Source organism: Xyrauchen texanus, chromosome 9 (genome assembly GCF_025860055.1).
Source record: "Xyrauchen texanus isolate HMW12.3.18 chromosome 9, RBS_HiC_50CHRs, whole genome shotgun sequence".
Taxonomy (NCBI): domain Eukaryota; kingdom Metazoa; phylum Chordata; class Actinopteri; order Cypriniformes; family Catostomidae; genus Xyrauchen; species Xyrauchen texanus.
The window spans coordinates 5039002-5054738 of NC_068284.1; the positions used below are offsets into that span (position 1 = coordinate 5039002).

At 39.6% G+C, this 15737-nt stretch overlaps 1 protein-coding gene across 2 annotated transcripts; it reads left to right on the forward strand.

Moving 5' to 3' along the window:
- The first annotated feature begins 3471 nt into the window (after positions 1 to 3471).
- LOC127649654 (NAD-dependent protein deacylase sirtuin-5, mitochondrial-like) lies at positions 3472 to 14448 on the forward strand. 2 transcript variants are annotated; one of them, XM_052134897.1, is made up of 9 exons: positions 3472 to 3566; positions 4358 to 4472; positions 4594 to 4727; positions 6971 to 7196; positions 10798 to 10885; positions 11293 to 11346; positions 11515 to 11638; positions 12382 to 12497; positions 13181 to 14447. In XM_052134897.1, exons 2-9 carry the CDS (start codon positions 4373 to 4375, stop codon positions 13251 to 13253), a joined length of 915 nt encoding a protein of 304 aa, XP_051990857.1. In that variant the 5' UTR covers positions 3472 to 3566; positions 4358 to 4372; the 3' UTR covers positions 13254 to 14447. The 2 variants fall into 2 exon arrangements, with proteins under 2 accessions (XP_051990857.1, XP_051990859.1); XM_052134899.1 differs by lacking the exon at positions 3472 to 3566 and adding an exon at positions 4232 to 4252 and having other exon boundaries at positions 13181 to 14448.
- Positions 14449 to 15737: the final 1289 nt, after the last annotated feature.

Below are 15737 nucleotides of genomic sequence, written 5' to 3' on the forward strand. Positions count from 1 at the left end.
CCCAGACCTTTCAGGACTCGTGCGCTCCCTTCGGTACGTGCTGTCGAGTTTTAACTTTTTTGATGCCAGGGTGCCCCAAATATGATGGTCCCTTGAGAGCTTTCTAAATTAAAAAGGCAAGGCAGCTATTAATTCAGACATTGTGAGAAAAATAGCGCGATAACCAAATTGTGATGTTTTCAAAATTCAACAGTTGGGTTTAATATTGCCATTGTAATAAAGCCAAAATAAATTATTTGTGTATTATAGGGAATATTTACTGTATTTATGGGACTACATCTGTAAACGACCCTGAAGAGAAACATTTTCATTTTAATAAAATTTATTTGTATTGCACTTTTTATTTTTATTTTTTACAATAATTATTGTTCCAACTCTATTTTATAATGACATAGACATAAAGAGAATATGTTTTACAACTAGTCAGATGTTGCTGGGTTTCCATCTGTAAGGCTGATGCCAAGATGTCTGATAGCCCAACACACATCAATTCATGGAATAAAAAATATATTTTTACTTCAGACAACATTTGAACTCTCTCACAAAAGCTGAAATCCTCACCTGAATATCACCACTGTGCGATATATTCATTTGGTACACAATGTTTTCTGTATGGATATTTAAGGAAGGTTGGTATGGAGCTCGGGGTGTCTGTAGTCAGATATCCCGCACAATTGCTGTGTCATTTTCCATTGCCAGGTATATTTCTTTGACTTGTCTTTTATATTTAGGAATGTTTGTTTATTCTGATCATACCTTCAGAAGTGTTTAACCCACAACTGGTCCTCACAATTAGCTATAAACAGTTTTGTGCGCGGGCGCTACCAGGTATACGGAGGCTGGCGGCATAACAGCCATTTCAGCCCTCATTATATGAGATATTACACTCATTTTGCGGCATCTCATGGCATAAAACAATTTATGGGGGCCTGTGTAGCACAGCGAGTAAAGACGCTGACTACCACCCCTAGAGTTTGCGAGTTCAAATCCCAGGGTGTACTGAGTGACTCCAGACAGAAGCAACCAAATTGGCCCAGTTGCTAGGGTGGGGAGAGTCACATGGGGTAACCTCCTCGTGGTTGCTATAATGTGGTTTTCTCTCGGTGGGGTGCATGGTGAGATGTGCGTAGATGCCGCGGTGGATGGCATGAAGCCTATACATGCGCTTTGTCTCCGCGGTAACGTGCTCAACAAGCCATGTGATAAGATGCAGGGATTGATGGTCTCAGACGTGGAGGCATCTGAGATTCGTCCTCAGCCACCCGGATTGAGGCGACCATGAGAAAATTGGGCATTTCAACTTGGGGAGAAAAAGGGGAGAAAATAAAAAAACTCTCCCCTCATGACAAGCTGGACTCCTTTAAAATAATGTGCATGACTCAGTAAATGGAAACGTGCAATGACTCATTTTCTTAAGTCAAATCTTTTGAAATGTGCTTAAAAAATGCAAAACATTTTAGATGGAAACCCAAAGGCAATAGAGTGCAACCATGACCACCCAGTTTTTCAGCCACCTGGGTTCTGGAACCCTGGGTTTGCACTACTGTGTACTGGTCGGCACTGCACTGTCTCTCACTGTGCCTATTGTCCTGGTCATTTTTTGTAATTTATTGTACTGTGGGGTACTTTTTGCACGTTTGCACGTGCATATAGGTATGTTATTTAGTCTGTGTAGTCTCATGTGGTTCTGTGTTTGTCCTATGTTGTTTTATGTAGCACCATGGTCCTGGAGGAATGTTGTCTCATTTCACTGTGTACTGTACTAACTGTATAATATGGTTGAACGACAATAAAAACCACTTGCCTTGAAGTATTTTCCCCATTAAATTCTTCCTTAGACTTTTAATTAAATCCTTCAATAAAGAGTTGTAAGCCATGAACCAAGCCTTTAGGCAATTAGCCAATTAGCTTCTGATAGGAGGTGTACTGAGTTGGAGGTGGACCTGTGGATGTATTTTAAGGCCAAACTTCAAACTCAGTGCCTCTTTGCTTGACATCATGGTTAAAATCAAAAGAAATCAGCAAATACCTCAGAAATAAAATTGTGGCCTCCACAAGTTCAAACTTGGGAGCAATTTCCAAACACCTGAAGGTACCACATTCATCTGTACAAACAATAGTACACAGAAACACCATGGGGCCACACAGCCATCATACCGCATGGGAAGGAGATGTATTTTGTCTCCTAGGGATTAATGTAGTTTGGTGCGAAAATTGCAAATCAATCCCAGAACAACAGCAAAGGACCTTGTGAAGATGCTTGAGGAAACAGGTAGACAAGTATCTATATCCACAGTAAAACGAGTCCTATATCGAAATAACCTGAAAGGCTGCTCATCAAGGAAGAAGCCACTGCTCCAAAACCACCATAAAAACTACAGTTTGCTAGTCTGTGGTAAACATAGCTTGACGAAACATGGATGTTTTGTTCTACAACATAAATTACATATACATTCCTCAAATGTGAATTTTGAAGTCACCTGGTGTTCAAAAAAGTATGTAATTAAATACAGCTTCAAAATTCACGCTTGAGGAATGGCTGTGTGTAATTTATGTTGTAGAACAAAACGTTAATGTATCGTTAAGTAATGTTTACTACATACCTTATTTTTCTCATAAATTTAAAAACCCCATAGGAAAATCCTATGGGGTTTTTGGACTACAAGCTAAACAGCTTTATTAGAGCAAAACTGTAGCTATTGTAGTATATTTTTATCAAGTTAATCAGGAGTAATCAATGAAAACATTGTTGATTTATACCACAGTTATGTCTGAGGGGCAAACATGCAGTTTACTGTGTGTAAGGGCCTGTAGACGTGATGAATGTGTGCTCAACATATGTTTTACTATTTGACTGTGTGTGCAGAAACATAAATAGCATTACTTAGGGGGGAGAATTGATCTCTTCCCAAGGACGTTCTGTTACTTCATAATATGGTCAAGACCAGAGTCAATGAAGAGCATGATAGATAATGCATGGAACCCCACCTTGTTTGAGGAGATGTATAAGTAAAACCAAACCAGAGATGGTTCAGTTGTTGTTACTGTGGTTTCACCGTAGGCAACTCAGCTTTATTGTGTGATAATAAATTCTATTCTTCTGAAATCAAAACCCCAAAGATGCTGAGTGATTTTTCACAAAATTGGCACAAGAAACTACTATACTATACAATAAAACTGTACAATTGTTAGTAAAGTTATATTAATGGTGAAGTGAAGAGGCAATTATTTTCCTGTTATTTATTTATTTTTCTGTTTGTATAATTTAACCAGTTAAAATTTTAACATGTTTTCCATGGTATATTACAAGTCCTAACACAAACGAAACCCAGTTTGCAAAAACAGAATAAATGCACGGAGATCTTTTGAGGTTGAATCATAAAGAAGCGGAAATAGCTGCAGTCTCATGATCCGAAACTAGAGGGCGCAGTCCACCACCCACGCACTTCACGCGCCACTATATCACCATAGAAACAGACGTGATTTGCGACATGTTTACAAACTTGACGGCAGTGAGACGTCTAGAAAGTACACTTGTACAACTTTCCTTTGTAACATTTATTAAGGTAAGATTGTGTCGAACTTGTAGTTGTCTCATTAATAGCTACAATACCTAGTGAGCTAAATCCAGCTTGTTGACACACGAGTGTTTCTAATTTGATAAAGTATGTAAATGCTGTGTTTGATCATAATGTCTTGTTAATTGATCATGCATGCACATGGTCTGACGTGATCATTTTAGTGCATATAGTTTAATGTTATCTAATGATGGAGACATTTACAGGTGGTTTTGGCTAGATCTTAGTTAGTCTGTAGATGAACTTTATATTGTACTATATTACTTTCGCATTACTGCAATAAGCAGTATCATATAAGCAACTGAACAAAATCTCTAGTTTCACCCACACATTCAATGTAGTCCTTTTTTTGTTTACAATGTTTAAACCGATGTGCATACTGTGTGTATTGTATTGTATTGTATTGTATTGTATTGTATTGTATTGTATTGTATTGTATTGTATTGTGTTTAATGTTGGAAACAATTACAATAAAACAAATTCCCACAACTTAAAGGAATAGTTCACCCCAAAATGAAAATTATATCTTCATTTACTCATCCTCATGTCTTTCCATACCTATTTGAGAAATTCTGAAGAATGTTGATGCTGCTCTTTTCCATATGATTAAAATGGATGGTCCCTGAAACAAAACTCTCCTTTAAGTGATCCACAGGAGAAATAAAGTCACACAGGTTTGGAATAACACGATGGTTAGTAAATGATGACAGAATGTTCAATTATGACTTAGCCAACATTTGAAAAGAATAACATTTAAAAAACTTTTTCATCTTTAACAGGGCAACGATCGATAAATGTTGATTTCTCAGTTCATCTTGAGGACGGCAGCACCACACTTTCAATGGGGAAGATGGACACGTGTACACACACCTGTCACCTGTCGTACAAACTCAGGTGTGTGACTGACCAAACCTCAAAGACTTCATTGTACATGGACAAACAACCACTGACCCATCAGATTATGACTTCGATTATGATTATGACTGAACAGATCAATGTGCTTTTATGTTTGTAGATATGGCAACATTTCGTGAGATCTTCTCAAAGTCCAAACACATTGCCATCATCACAGGAGCTGGAGTGAGTGCAGAGAGTGGCATCCCGACCTACAGAGGAGCTGGAGGACACTGGAGAGCATGGAAGACACAGGTTACTTACACACACACACACACAACAACAACAACAACTGCCATTCGCCACAACGCTTGTGCCAGGCTATGTGCATGTTAAGGCTCTGTGAAGTGTCGAACGCCCGCTGGCAGGAGGTCACGGGACAGATCCAACAGGTGACACGGGTCGACTGACTGAGATGACTGGCTGATGCACCACCTGTTCACCTACTGTCCAACTTGCTGTGCTTTTACCATCCGGCACTCTGCTCGTTGTTGTGAGCGTTGCTCCTCTGCCCTCCGTTGTTGTTGGAGGGTGACTGCCTCCAACTGGCCAGTAGCGTTGTTCACAAGCCTCCTCCAAAGAGGCTGATCTTGACACCGCTGGTACCAGTCATCGGCAAGTCCACTCAGCTCCACATCCTCCTGTACCACATCACCCCATCTCTTCTCCAGCTCGTGCCGCACCCGCTTAGCCCCCTCTATCCGGCCGAACTAAAGCTCTTTAGGCATGCGGTGGCTGGGCATGTGGGCTACATGACCCAGCCAATGCAACCTTGCCTGCTGGAGGAGCTCACCGATGGGACTTTGTCCACATCTTTCAAAGATTTGTGAGCTCCTCACACAATCCAGCCTGGTTAAACCCAGGATGGATCTTAGGCAGGCCAGCCTAAATGTTTCTAACCGGCGAAGATGTTCCATTAGGGGGTCCACGTTTCGCAAGCATAGAGACGGGAGGGAATGACCGTGGCCGAGAATACCTGAAGCTTCTTGCGGAGTTACAAACCGCGTAGCTTCCATACAGCGTTACTCAACCGATGAAAAGATAATGCCTCTCGACTGATTTGGAGTGAGACCTCTGCTGTCAAACCGGAGCTGGTCATAAGCACACTGCCCAGGTATGGAAAACACTCCACTCTCTCCACAACTGCCCCATCACCAATTGGGAGCTGTGGGGGTGGAGTGTCTGATGGTACATAATACCCAGGCAGGTGCTTAGTTTTGGTTGTCCCATCTCTTAGTGGCAAGCTCCAGGTTCATCAGCAGCGCCACCAACTCCTCCTCTGAGTGAGCAGCAATCACCAGATCATCAGCATACATAATGTGGTTGAACAATAGGGAGCCATCCCTTGACCACACCCGGGCATCGATCAACCTCCCATTATATCTGTACCAGATGGAAATTCCTCCGGGTACACCCATCAAAGGCTTCACGAACCACGTGGTCAAAATAGATATTAAATAATGTGGGAGCCAGAGGACATCCCTGTCGCACTTCAAGGTGAACAGGGAATGGCTCAGACTCCCGGCCACGTAGTTTTACCTCATGAAGGTCCTTAATGATCACGAGCAGCGGGTCTGGGACGCCGAAAGCACGAAGAACAACCCAGAGCCCAGGCATCAGTAGGATGGTATCATAGGCCTTGACCAGGTCAATAAAGCAGAGATGTAGCTCTTGCTGGAATTCCCTACACCTCTGCTGTAGCAGACGGACAGAGAATATGGCATCTGTGCAAGACCGCCCTTTCCTGAAACCACACTGGGGCTCCGCAAGCCTCTCCTCAGCGTGCCTGGCAAGGTGATGTTGAATAATCCTTGCCAGGACCTTTCCCGGCACACGGAGGAGCGAGATGCCCCTATAGCTGTTACAATCCGTTCGGTCCCCCTTTTTAAAGAGACGGACCACCAGGGCATTCTTCCAATCCTGCGGAACCCGCCCAGTGGTCCAGACTGTTGTTGTGATGTCATGTAGGGTAGTCTGTGCACAAACGCCACCCTCCCTCAGCATTTCGCTTGGGAGATCATCTCTGTCCGGTGCCTTTCCTGGTCTCAGGCTCCGGATCGCCTTCAGTACTTCCTCCAAAGATGGCACCTCAGCCAGCCACCCACAGGGAGCGACATCTTCCTCCAATATTTGAGGCACCGCAGCCCCAGCAGGGTCATCCCCACTTTGTCCCACAATTTTTTCCAGGCCGAGGGACACACACACCAGGATTGTCATGTTACCAACATTTTTGTTGCGGATACCAATGCCAGTTTCAAAACAACAGCAAAAACTAATATGCTACTGAGCACATCTTTATTTAGAAAGTAAAAAAAAAAATATATATATATATATATATATATATATATATATATATATATATATATATATATATTGGTTTGTTCAAGTAATTTTTCAGTAATTAAATAAAGAGCAAAGAAACAAATTACAGGTTCAAAAAAAGAATATCAGGAACTTCCATTGTAGAAAACAGGATTTTTGTCTGTCTCTGTCTTCAGGACTTGGCGACGCCTGAATCTTTTTCTCGTAACCCGAGCAGAGTGTGGGAGTTCTTCCACTACCGCAGAGAGCTGGCTCTGAACGCACAGCCCAGTGCTGCCCACCACGCCATTGCTGAGTGTGAGGCCCGTCTCAGCAAACAAGGCCGATCCGTGGTGGTGATCACACAGAACATCGATGAGCTGCACCACCGAGCCGGATCCAAACATGTGCTGGATCTCCACGGTCAGAACACAATTACCGTACTAAAGCATGTCTCAATATAATGTGTGGAAGAGCAGGGTTCTGCAGGGTTCTGCCTGATCCTCATTCTCACATCAGCTGTTATTCATTATGCCATATGACACTACTTGAAATTAATAAATATGGAATTAATATATTTTCCAAAAATAAATAAATGGAACCCATTTTGAAGGAAGAGAAGATTTGTTGCATTGTGGCATAATTTTCATGACAAAATATGATATTATTTTATATTAAATGAAAATATATTATTGTTAATTATGACAAATGACAGTTATTTATAAAGAAAAATATACAATAACAATATTTTGCATGAAGAAAATTAAGCCTATTATATATTACATTACATTACATTGTATTATATTATTATTATAATAATATGGCACAGAAGTTAAGCATTAAAAAGACAATTCAAAGGTGTCTTTAGAATGCAATATATTGTTTATTTCCATTTTATTGAACATGAGCCTATCATTGGCCTACAGTTCACAGCCATACATTTTGCGATGATATTCGTCAATCAGTCCAAGATATATTATAAGGGCTTGTCTAAAGACACGTCAACGTACACCTGCGTCAGGCAGATGCTTTTGGAGCATCTCGATTGCATCATAAACATAGTGTTTTTACTTAGAAAAACACGTCTTGAGATCCCTGCGTTCGGATTTGCACTCCATCAAGCTGTGTTTGTACCAGGCGCGAGGCCACATAAGGGTCAGAGTAGCACTAGTCCACCCAGATTGACAGCTGTCCACCCAATTAAAACCGCAAGAACAGTTTGCAAATAAAAAGAAACTGCATTTTGTCGCACACAAAATAGCTCACATGCAAGATAATCATCATAATCCTGTTACAAATATAGTTCGAAAAATCTAATTAAAAGTTTGATATGATTATTGTGAACTGAAATGGGTTGCGGCACTTCTTACAGAGTCAATCATGTTCGCAGCAGTGCATGATGACAAGTTCTCACTATTTCTACCCTGTTATACTCTGGGAACAATTTGCAGGAATAGTGTCGTCTTTGAGAACGCTCAATACGATCTCAGTTCATCACAGGATGCAAGGACAATGGGACGTCGTATGAAGAAGCTTCTCTTCTGTGATTGTCTACTCTTCTGCCTCCATTTGAATGTAACATTCCCCAACTCTATAGGACAGCTGTTAAATAGAACATCAGTGTTTTTCACCAGACCTCTTATTTTACATAGACTACTAATCAAAAGAAATATTCTGTGACATTACCGCAGCTCCACGAAGCCCAGAACATCAGCCAAAGGAGAGTTGTCAGATTTTAAAGATTCAATCTTTGGGGAAATAGCCAATGCTGGGTTTCCTGATAACATCGTTGCAACTGAAGCCTTTACGATCATCTTAACTGATGGCATTCTTTATTTTACGATGGAGTGACGTCTGCTTCCCAAACCAGCACATATATCGCTTGTTATGTGCTTTGTCACGGGAGCTGTCCGATCCACTGGTGCTGATCACTTTGGCCAGTATGTCCAGGTGTTTGTCTTCTCAACATGAAAATACGGTGGAAATACTGACAAACATGGACGTTGTTTGTAACCTTGTCAAGGCGCCAAAATGTATTACCTAACTATTACAGAATTCAATGAAATAAATAATTCGGGCTTTGGTTAGACAGGGTTTCAGATGTTTGCTCAGCTTATAGAGATGAATAAAAGAATAAAACAGAGTATTTTGGCTTTCCAATGATCAAAATATATTAATAGAATTTATGTAATGTCCCTTTGGCTCTGATAAACTGTAAAAGATGTGAGAAAGATACATTTAAGTTGCACTTAATGGACTTAAGAGCTCACAGATAACAATGCTTTTGGGAAACGCACCTTAGTGATGAAGTACTACTTAAGTGCAACTAACGTTCTTCTTAGTGCTTCAGGAAAACCAGCCAACACCTGTGAGAGCAGGAGGACTGAGAAGTGTCTTATAATAATGTGTATTGCAATATCTCTTATGTTCATTTATTGTAATTATTTCTTTGGCCATTTCATTTTCATTTTTCATTGTGTAACAGGGTCAGAAAGGTGCTTCCACTTGCTTTACTTAATTTTGTGTATGACCCTTTAATTATACACTCACCTAAAGGATCAATTTCTCATTAATGCAATTATCTAATCAACCAATCACATGGCAGTTGCTTCAATGCATTTAGGGGTGTGGTCCTGGTCAAGACAATCTCCTGAACTCCAAACTGAATGTCAGAATGGGAAAGAAAGGTGATTTAAGCAATTTTGAGCGTGGCATGGTTGTTGGTGCCAGACGGGCCGGTCTGAGTATTTCACAATCTGCTCAGTTACTGGGATTTTCACGCACAACCATTTCTAGGGTTTACAAAGAATGGTGTGAAAAGGGAAAAACATCCAGTATGCGGCAGTCCTTTGGGCCGAAAATGCCTTGTTGATGCTAGAGGTCAGAGGAGAATGGGCCTACTGATTCAAGCTGATAGAAGAGCAACTTTGCCTGAAATAACCACTCGTTACAACCGAGGTATGCAGCAAAGTATTTGTGAAGCCACAACACGCACAACCTTGAGGCGGATGGGCTACAACAGCAGAAGACCCCACCGGGTACCACTCATCTCCACTACAAATAGGAAAAAGAGGCTACAGTTTGCAAGAGCTCACCAAAATTGGACAGTTGAAGACTGTAAAAATGTTGCCTGGTCTGATGAGTCTCGATTTCTGTTGAGACATTCAGATGGTAGAGTCAGAATTTGGCGTAAACAGAATGAGAACATGGATCCATCATGCCTTGTTACCACTGTGCAGGCTGGTGGTGGTGGTGTAATGGTGTGGGGGATGTTTTCTTGGCACACTTTAGGCCCCTTAGTGCCAATTGGGCATCGCTTAAATGCCACGGCCTACCTGAGCATTGTTTCTGACCATGTCCATCCCTTTATGGCCACCATGTACCCATCCTCTGATGGCTACTTCCAGCAGGATAATGCACCATGTCACAAAGCTCGAATCATTTCAAATTGGTTTCTTGAACATGACAATGAGTTCACTGTACTAAAATGACCCCCACAGTCACCAGATCTCAACCCAATAGAGCATGTTTGGGATGTGGTGGAACGGGAGCTTCGTGCCCTGGATGTGCATCCCACAAATCTCCATCAACTGCAAGATGCTGTCCTATCAATATGGGCCAACATTTCTAAAGAATGCTTTCAGCACCTTGTTGAATCAATGCCACGTAGAATTAAGGCAGTTCTGAAGGCGAAAGGGGGTCAAACACCGTATTAGTATGGTGTTCCTAATAATCCTTTAGGTGAGTGTATGTACTGTAAGCTGCACTCTCCACCCATTGGCTGGTGCTGTGTAGCGAACTGGTTCTGGTTGAGTCATTAAGATTTGCGCCAGCAGATAGAGTGGTTGTGGTGGAGTGCTCCCCGGAAACAAGAGATAACCCCATTAGAGTTAACCCAATCAATATGAATCTTAAACGTTTTTGTATTATTTGGATGTGTATATTTGTTGGCCAGAAGGGTCTTCTGATAGATGCATTATATGTTTTTTTTTGGTCTCATCCTGAAATCTTTTGCTGTCTGTAGGAAATCTCTTTAAAACCAGATGTGTGAGCTGTGGAGATGTGGAGAGTAATCACAAGAGCCCCATCTGTCCAGCACTGGAGGGTAAAGGGTACGTCACGCTCACTTTAATTGGGGTAGTTCACCTGAAAATGAAAATTCTGTCCTCCTTTATTCTACTCACAGTCATGTTGTTCCAAACCGGACTTTCTTTATTCCGTGAAATACACGGTGAGAGTTAGGCAGAACGTCTGAGAATGTCCACCATAAAAGGCAGCAGAAAAAAGATAATAAATTTGTACTATATTCTTCTTAAGTCATAAGACCCAAACGTAATTATTCTTCACCTCTGATGTAGCTCTCAAATCGCCCAATCTTTACATTGCTTATGAAAGAAGTCTGTAAATGAACTTGGTCAGTCTGTTAATAAAATCCATGCTGTCAGTTATAGTAAGTTGTCAGTGTTGTATGTATGTTTCATGTATATAAAGTTGATGATCATTGTTCAATCTCTCACAGATCACCTGATCCTGATGTCAGTGATGCTCCTATATCAGTCACACACCTGCCCAGGTACTGACCACTAGTACTGTACAAATACAGCTAGATGTTTTTGGATCTCTAGATTAATTTATTCATTTATGGTTTATGACCTTGACGGGTTTTGCCAATACTCTGGTTAATGTAGAATTGTGTATAATCACTGTTGATATCTGCTAAACTTGGCTGTTCTTCCTGCAGGTGTGATGAGAAGGGCTGTGACGGTCTGCTCAGACCACATGTCATCTGGTTTGGAGAGACTCTAGACTCTCACATTCTCACTAAAGTGGAAAAAGAGCTGGACACATGTGATCTCTGTCTGGTGGTCAGTTTCACACACTACTCAATGAAAACAAATAATGCTGCTTTCTACCGGTAGATTAAACAAATCAGTCACTTGGTATAGTTTTATTCTAAACGACTGCTAAACAAACTAAACATGATGACAGAGCGATATAGGACGCTATAACCTTTTTTTCATTTTAGTTTTTTGTTTAGTTTTTCCTGTTTTTGTTTTGTTTGTTTGAACTCAACATGAATGATTTACTATCAGCTAAAGCAGATAAAAGTAGTGATTGAATGTAGTGTTACTGCTCTGTTAAACAAACTAAACATGATGACAGAGCGATATAGGACGCTACAACCATTTTTTTTCTTTTCGTTTTAGTATTTTGTTTAGTTTTTTTGTTTTTGGTTTAGTTTTGTCCTGTTTTTGTTTTGTTTGAACTCAACATGAATGATTTACTATCACCTAAAGCAGATAAAAGTAGTGATTGAATGTAGTGTTACTGCTCTTCTAAACAAACTAAACATGATGACAGAGCGATATAGGATTTTTTTTTTTAACTCAACAAATGATTTGCTACAAGTTAAAAAATCTATAAAGAAGTAGTCACTTAATGTAGTTTTACTTCTGTTAACTTTGTTTGCTGCTTTGTTAACCAAACTAAACATTGGATAATGTGATAAAGGACGCTACAATCTTTTTGGTTTTGTTTTGTTCTGAATTCCATACAAATTATTTACTATTTGCATTTCATTCATGTTTGGTCTGATGTCCAACTGCAGGTTGGCACTTCCTCTGTTGTGTACCCAGCAGCCATGTTTGGCCCACAGGTGGCATCCCGTGGCATTCCAGTGGCTGAATTCAACACTCAGACAACACCTAATACAACACGCTTCATGTGAGCATTTACATTCTACAGAATATGACAAAAAATACCAGGATTTAATAAAAGATCATTGCGTAAAGGATGATCCAAGGATGATGTGTAAAAACAAAACAAGATAAGCTCTGATGTTATGGGAGCATTTATTCAGTCTAAGTGCTTGATAACATTCTGATCGATTGAGTGTTTGATATCTTGTGTGGTAAAACAATACAGCATTCCAAATTACACAAGAAAGAGTTCCATCATAAAACCATTCTGTCATCTGTGTATGATGTGTGTGTTCATGTTGTTTTATAGCATATATAATGATGTCATCATCACAGCTAAATAAACCCAAACATAAAGCAGACTATTCAAATCCCGCTTATTACATTGTTACCTTCCAAATAAATAAATAAATGGATATTAAACATCAATTTATAGCCAATCTGGACAGTTTGTTTGTTTATTTTTGCTCCACTAACAACATAGAAGCCAGTGGATCACGTGTTGCATGTTGCCGACGCAAAGAAATGGATTGCGACAAACAGTAAAGTTCCAGTGCTGCGACACTGACTGACAGTCGTATAATCACATTTAATCAGTGAATCAAAATAATTCATTCTGTTCGGACATACAGTAATAATATAATATGATGCTGTTCCTCATGTATGGATGTGATGTTCATGATCTTTGGTTGATCTTGTGTGTTAAAGGTTTCACTTCCAGGGCCCGTGTGGGAAGACCCTCCCCGTCGCTCTGGCTCGCCACGAGTCTGAGGTCATCTAATGCTCACGACTGAGGTCATCCATCAATATCTGAGAAAACTCACTGGATCATTATTAGCAATAACATTCAGTCAACTGGAACTCAAAATATTGTTGAGTTATAAAGGAATTTAGGATACGCGTTAAAGGGTTCATTTACCCAAAAATGACAATTCTGTCATCATTTACTCACCCTCTTGTTGTTGAATTTTCTCCGTTATCACAAAAGGAGATGTTTAGCAGAAGGTTAGTGACCATTCACTTTCATTGGATGGAAAAATTATGCAATGAAAATGAATGGTGAGTCTAATTGTGTTCCACAGAGGAAAGAATGTAAATGTTGACCGTTGTCGGGGAAATGCTTTTTACGTGAACTTGAAATGATTTGAAAAGTGGACCAAAGTAACAGGATAAAGCAGATTTTTTTCCCCTCAATTTGTGTAACTCAATGATATATGTTTGCTCTTTTGAGCAGTTTTCCATTAGCCGTATTGTGCCTTATTTGTAAATGAGTTAATGGGACAGAAATAATACACTGCCAAAAGTCATTATCTTGAGTCAAAGTATTTACACAGGAAGTAGCTAAAGATAGAATGTTCCAGATGAGACAAAACAAGATAAGCTCTAAGTGCTTGATAACATTCTGATCGATTGAGTGTTTGATATCTTGTGTGGTAAAACAATACAGCATTCCAAATTACACAAGAAAGAGTTCCATCATAAAACCATTCTGTCATCTGTGTATGATGTGTGTGTTCATGTTGTTTTATAGCATATATAATGAACTTTCTGGATAATTTGAATAATACATTGTAAAGATTACAAATGGAAAATGCACAAAAATATTTCACATTCTATTGTTGATGTCTATGTTTTGTTTACAGTGGTTTTGTACCATCCTTTGATTATTTCTCATCAGAAGAGTGATGTATTAAGACAGAATCATCCACTAGAGGGAAACCACACACTTACAGCAAACATTTTCCAGTATGTACTTTCATGTAATTCCAGTACTTGCATTCTTTTTTATCATTAAAACACTCATGAAAAGCTTTACGATCCTAATTAAAGGCATTTTTGCATGTAGTCTCTGGATTTGTCATTGCCTTTGACATGAAAAGTTCATTAACTTCAGTTGATTATGACTGCCGTTCAAACTAAACCTGTAGTTTCAGTCTGTTTAATCTGTCGTTCTTAAAAAACACTTTGATGTAACATTCATTAACATAGGTGAAAATGCTTTTCCAGGGTACATTTTGTTTAACTATTATGGTTTCATAGTTTCCATAATTTCATTATTCAGATTACTCAGTGGCATTGCGGGGTATTTACTGTGATTGAAGTATCTTTGAATAGATAGTGAGTAGTGTTACTAACCACTATCTTTATCTTGCACTATATACCATACTGAAAACTTTAAAATTAGCCCTTATTGGTGTATTGTATCAATGTACTTAGGGCTGTGCATTCAAGACAGAAGTGATGTCTTTTTGTTCATTTTTTTGAACATTCCCTGCTTGACGTGAACTCAGACTGCATTCCAAACCAGATAAATCACCCTCCAAAGGGCACATTGAAAGGAGAACAATAATGATAGTCATGCTGTAAGATCGCTTCAAACTGAATTTCCAATAAAAAAAAATCTTAAAAAGTGAGTTTGAGCCTCAACTTTTAACCTTTCAAAGCTCTCACAGTGGATGATTAAGTTTTTGAAGGGAATAAGACATTGAGATGACTATTTCTTTATGGAACGCACCCTCATTCAAAACAACAGCGGGAGGCACATCATTCATAGTGATTTTAACACGATTAACATTACTAACAGTAGCATGATTGTCTAAATCATGTTAGCAAGATTATAAAAATGTGGACCATGTTGTTCGGTGGCTGGATGTTCCCTGTATGCCTGAACTATCGGAAATTAAAGTGTATAGATCTAAAAAAAAAAAAAAAGCAGAGACAAACGTACGAATGAACCGCTTCAGTAAAGCAAGATGGCTGGATGGATACGTGCAGTACTAACAACTGTAGCACACATCCCAGATAGCACACATACATCTTCGAGATGTCTGTTTTAGATCTTTTCATCTGGAAAGCATCATAATCTAATTAACATCTGCTAAACATCTTAAAAAGGTAAGATTTACAAACATTCTAAATCATAATAAATGTCTCAAAGATATCTGCTAAATGTCTTATTGATATCCGAGATGAGCAAACAACCTAAAAAATATGTTTGGGTGATGTTCATGTGCTATCAGGGATATTATCTCTGTAATCAAATAATTGTAAGTTTGAGAAGTAAAGCTCTAAAAGTGATTATCAATTTCATTGCCTCTCGTGCCTAGACATGCTCAGTATCAACAACACGTCTGGATGAGTCACTTCAGGTTTGATGTCCTTTAAGAAAATGTATTGACTTATTTTGTCTTATTTAAAGGATCTGGCAATCGCACCTCGTTTGTTCTGTTTTAGCTAGACTCTAAAAGTACGTTGCGGTGGTGGG

Coding starts and splice junctions, on each gene's coding strand:
- LOC127649654 (XM_052134897.1), top strand. CDS start 4,373: ATGTTGATTTCTCAGTTCATCTTGAGGACGGCAGCACCACACTTTCAA. Junction 10,886..11,292: donor CCAGCACTGGAGGGTAAAGG/GTACGTCACGCT, acceptor AATCTCTCACAG/ATCACCTGATCCTGATGTCA. Junction 11,347..11,514: donor TCAGTCACACACCTGCCCAG/GTACTGACCACT, acceptor TTCTTCCTGCAG/GTGTGATGAGAAGGGCTGTG.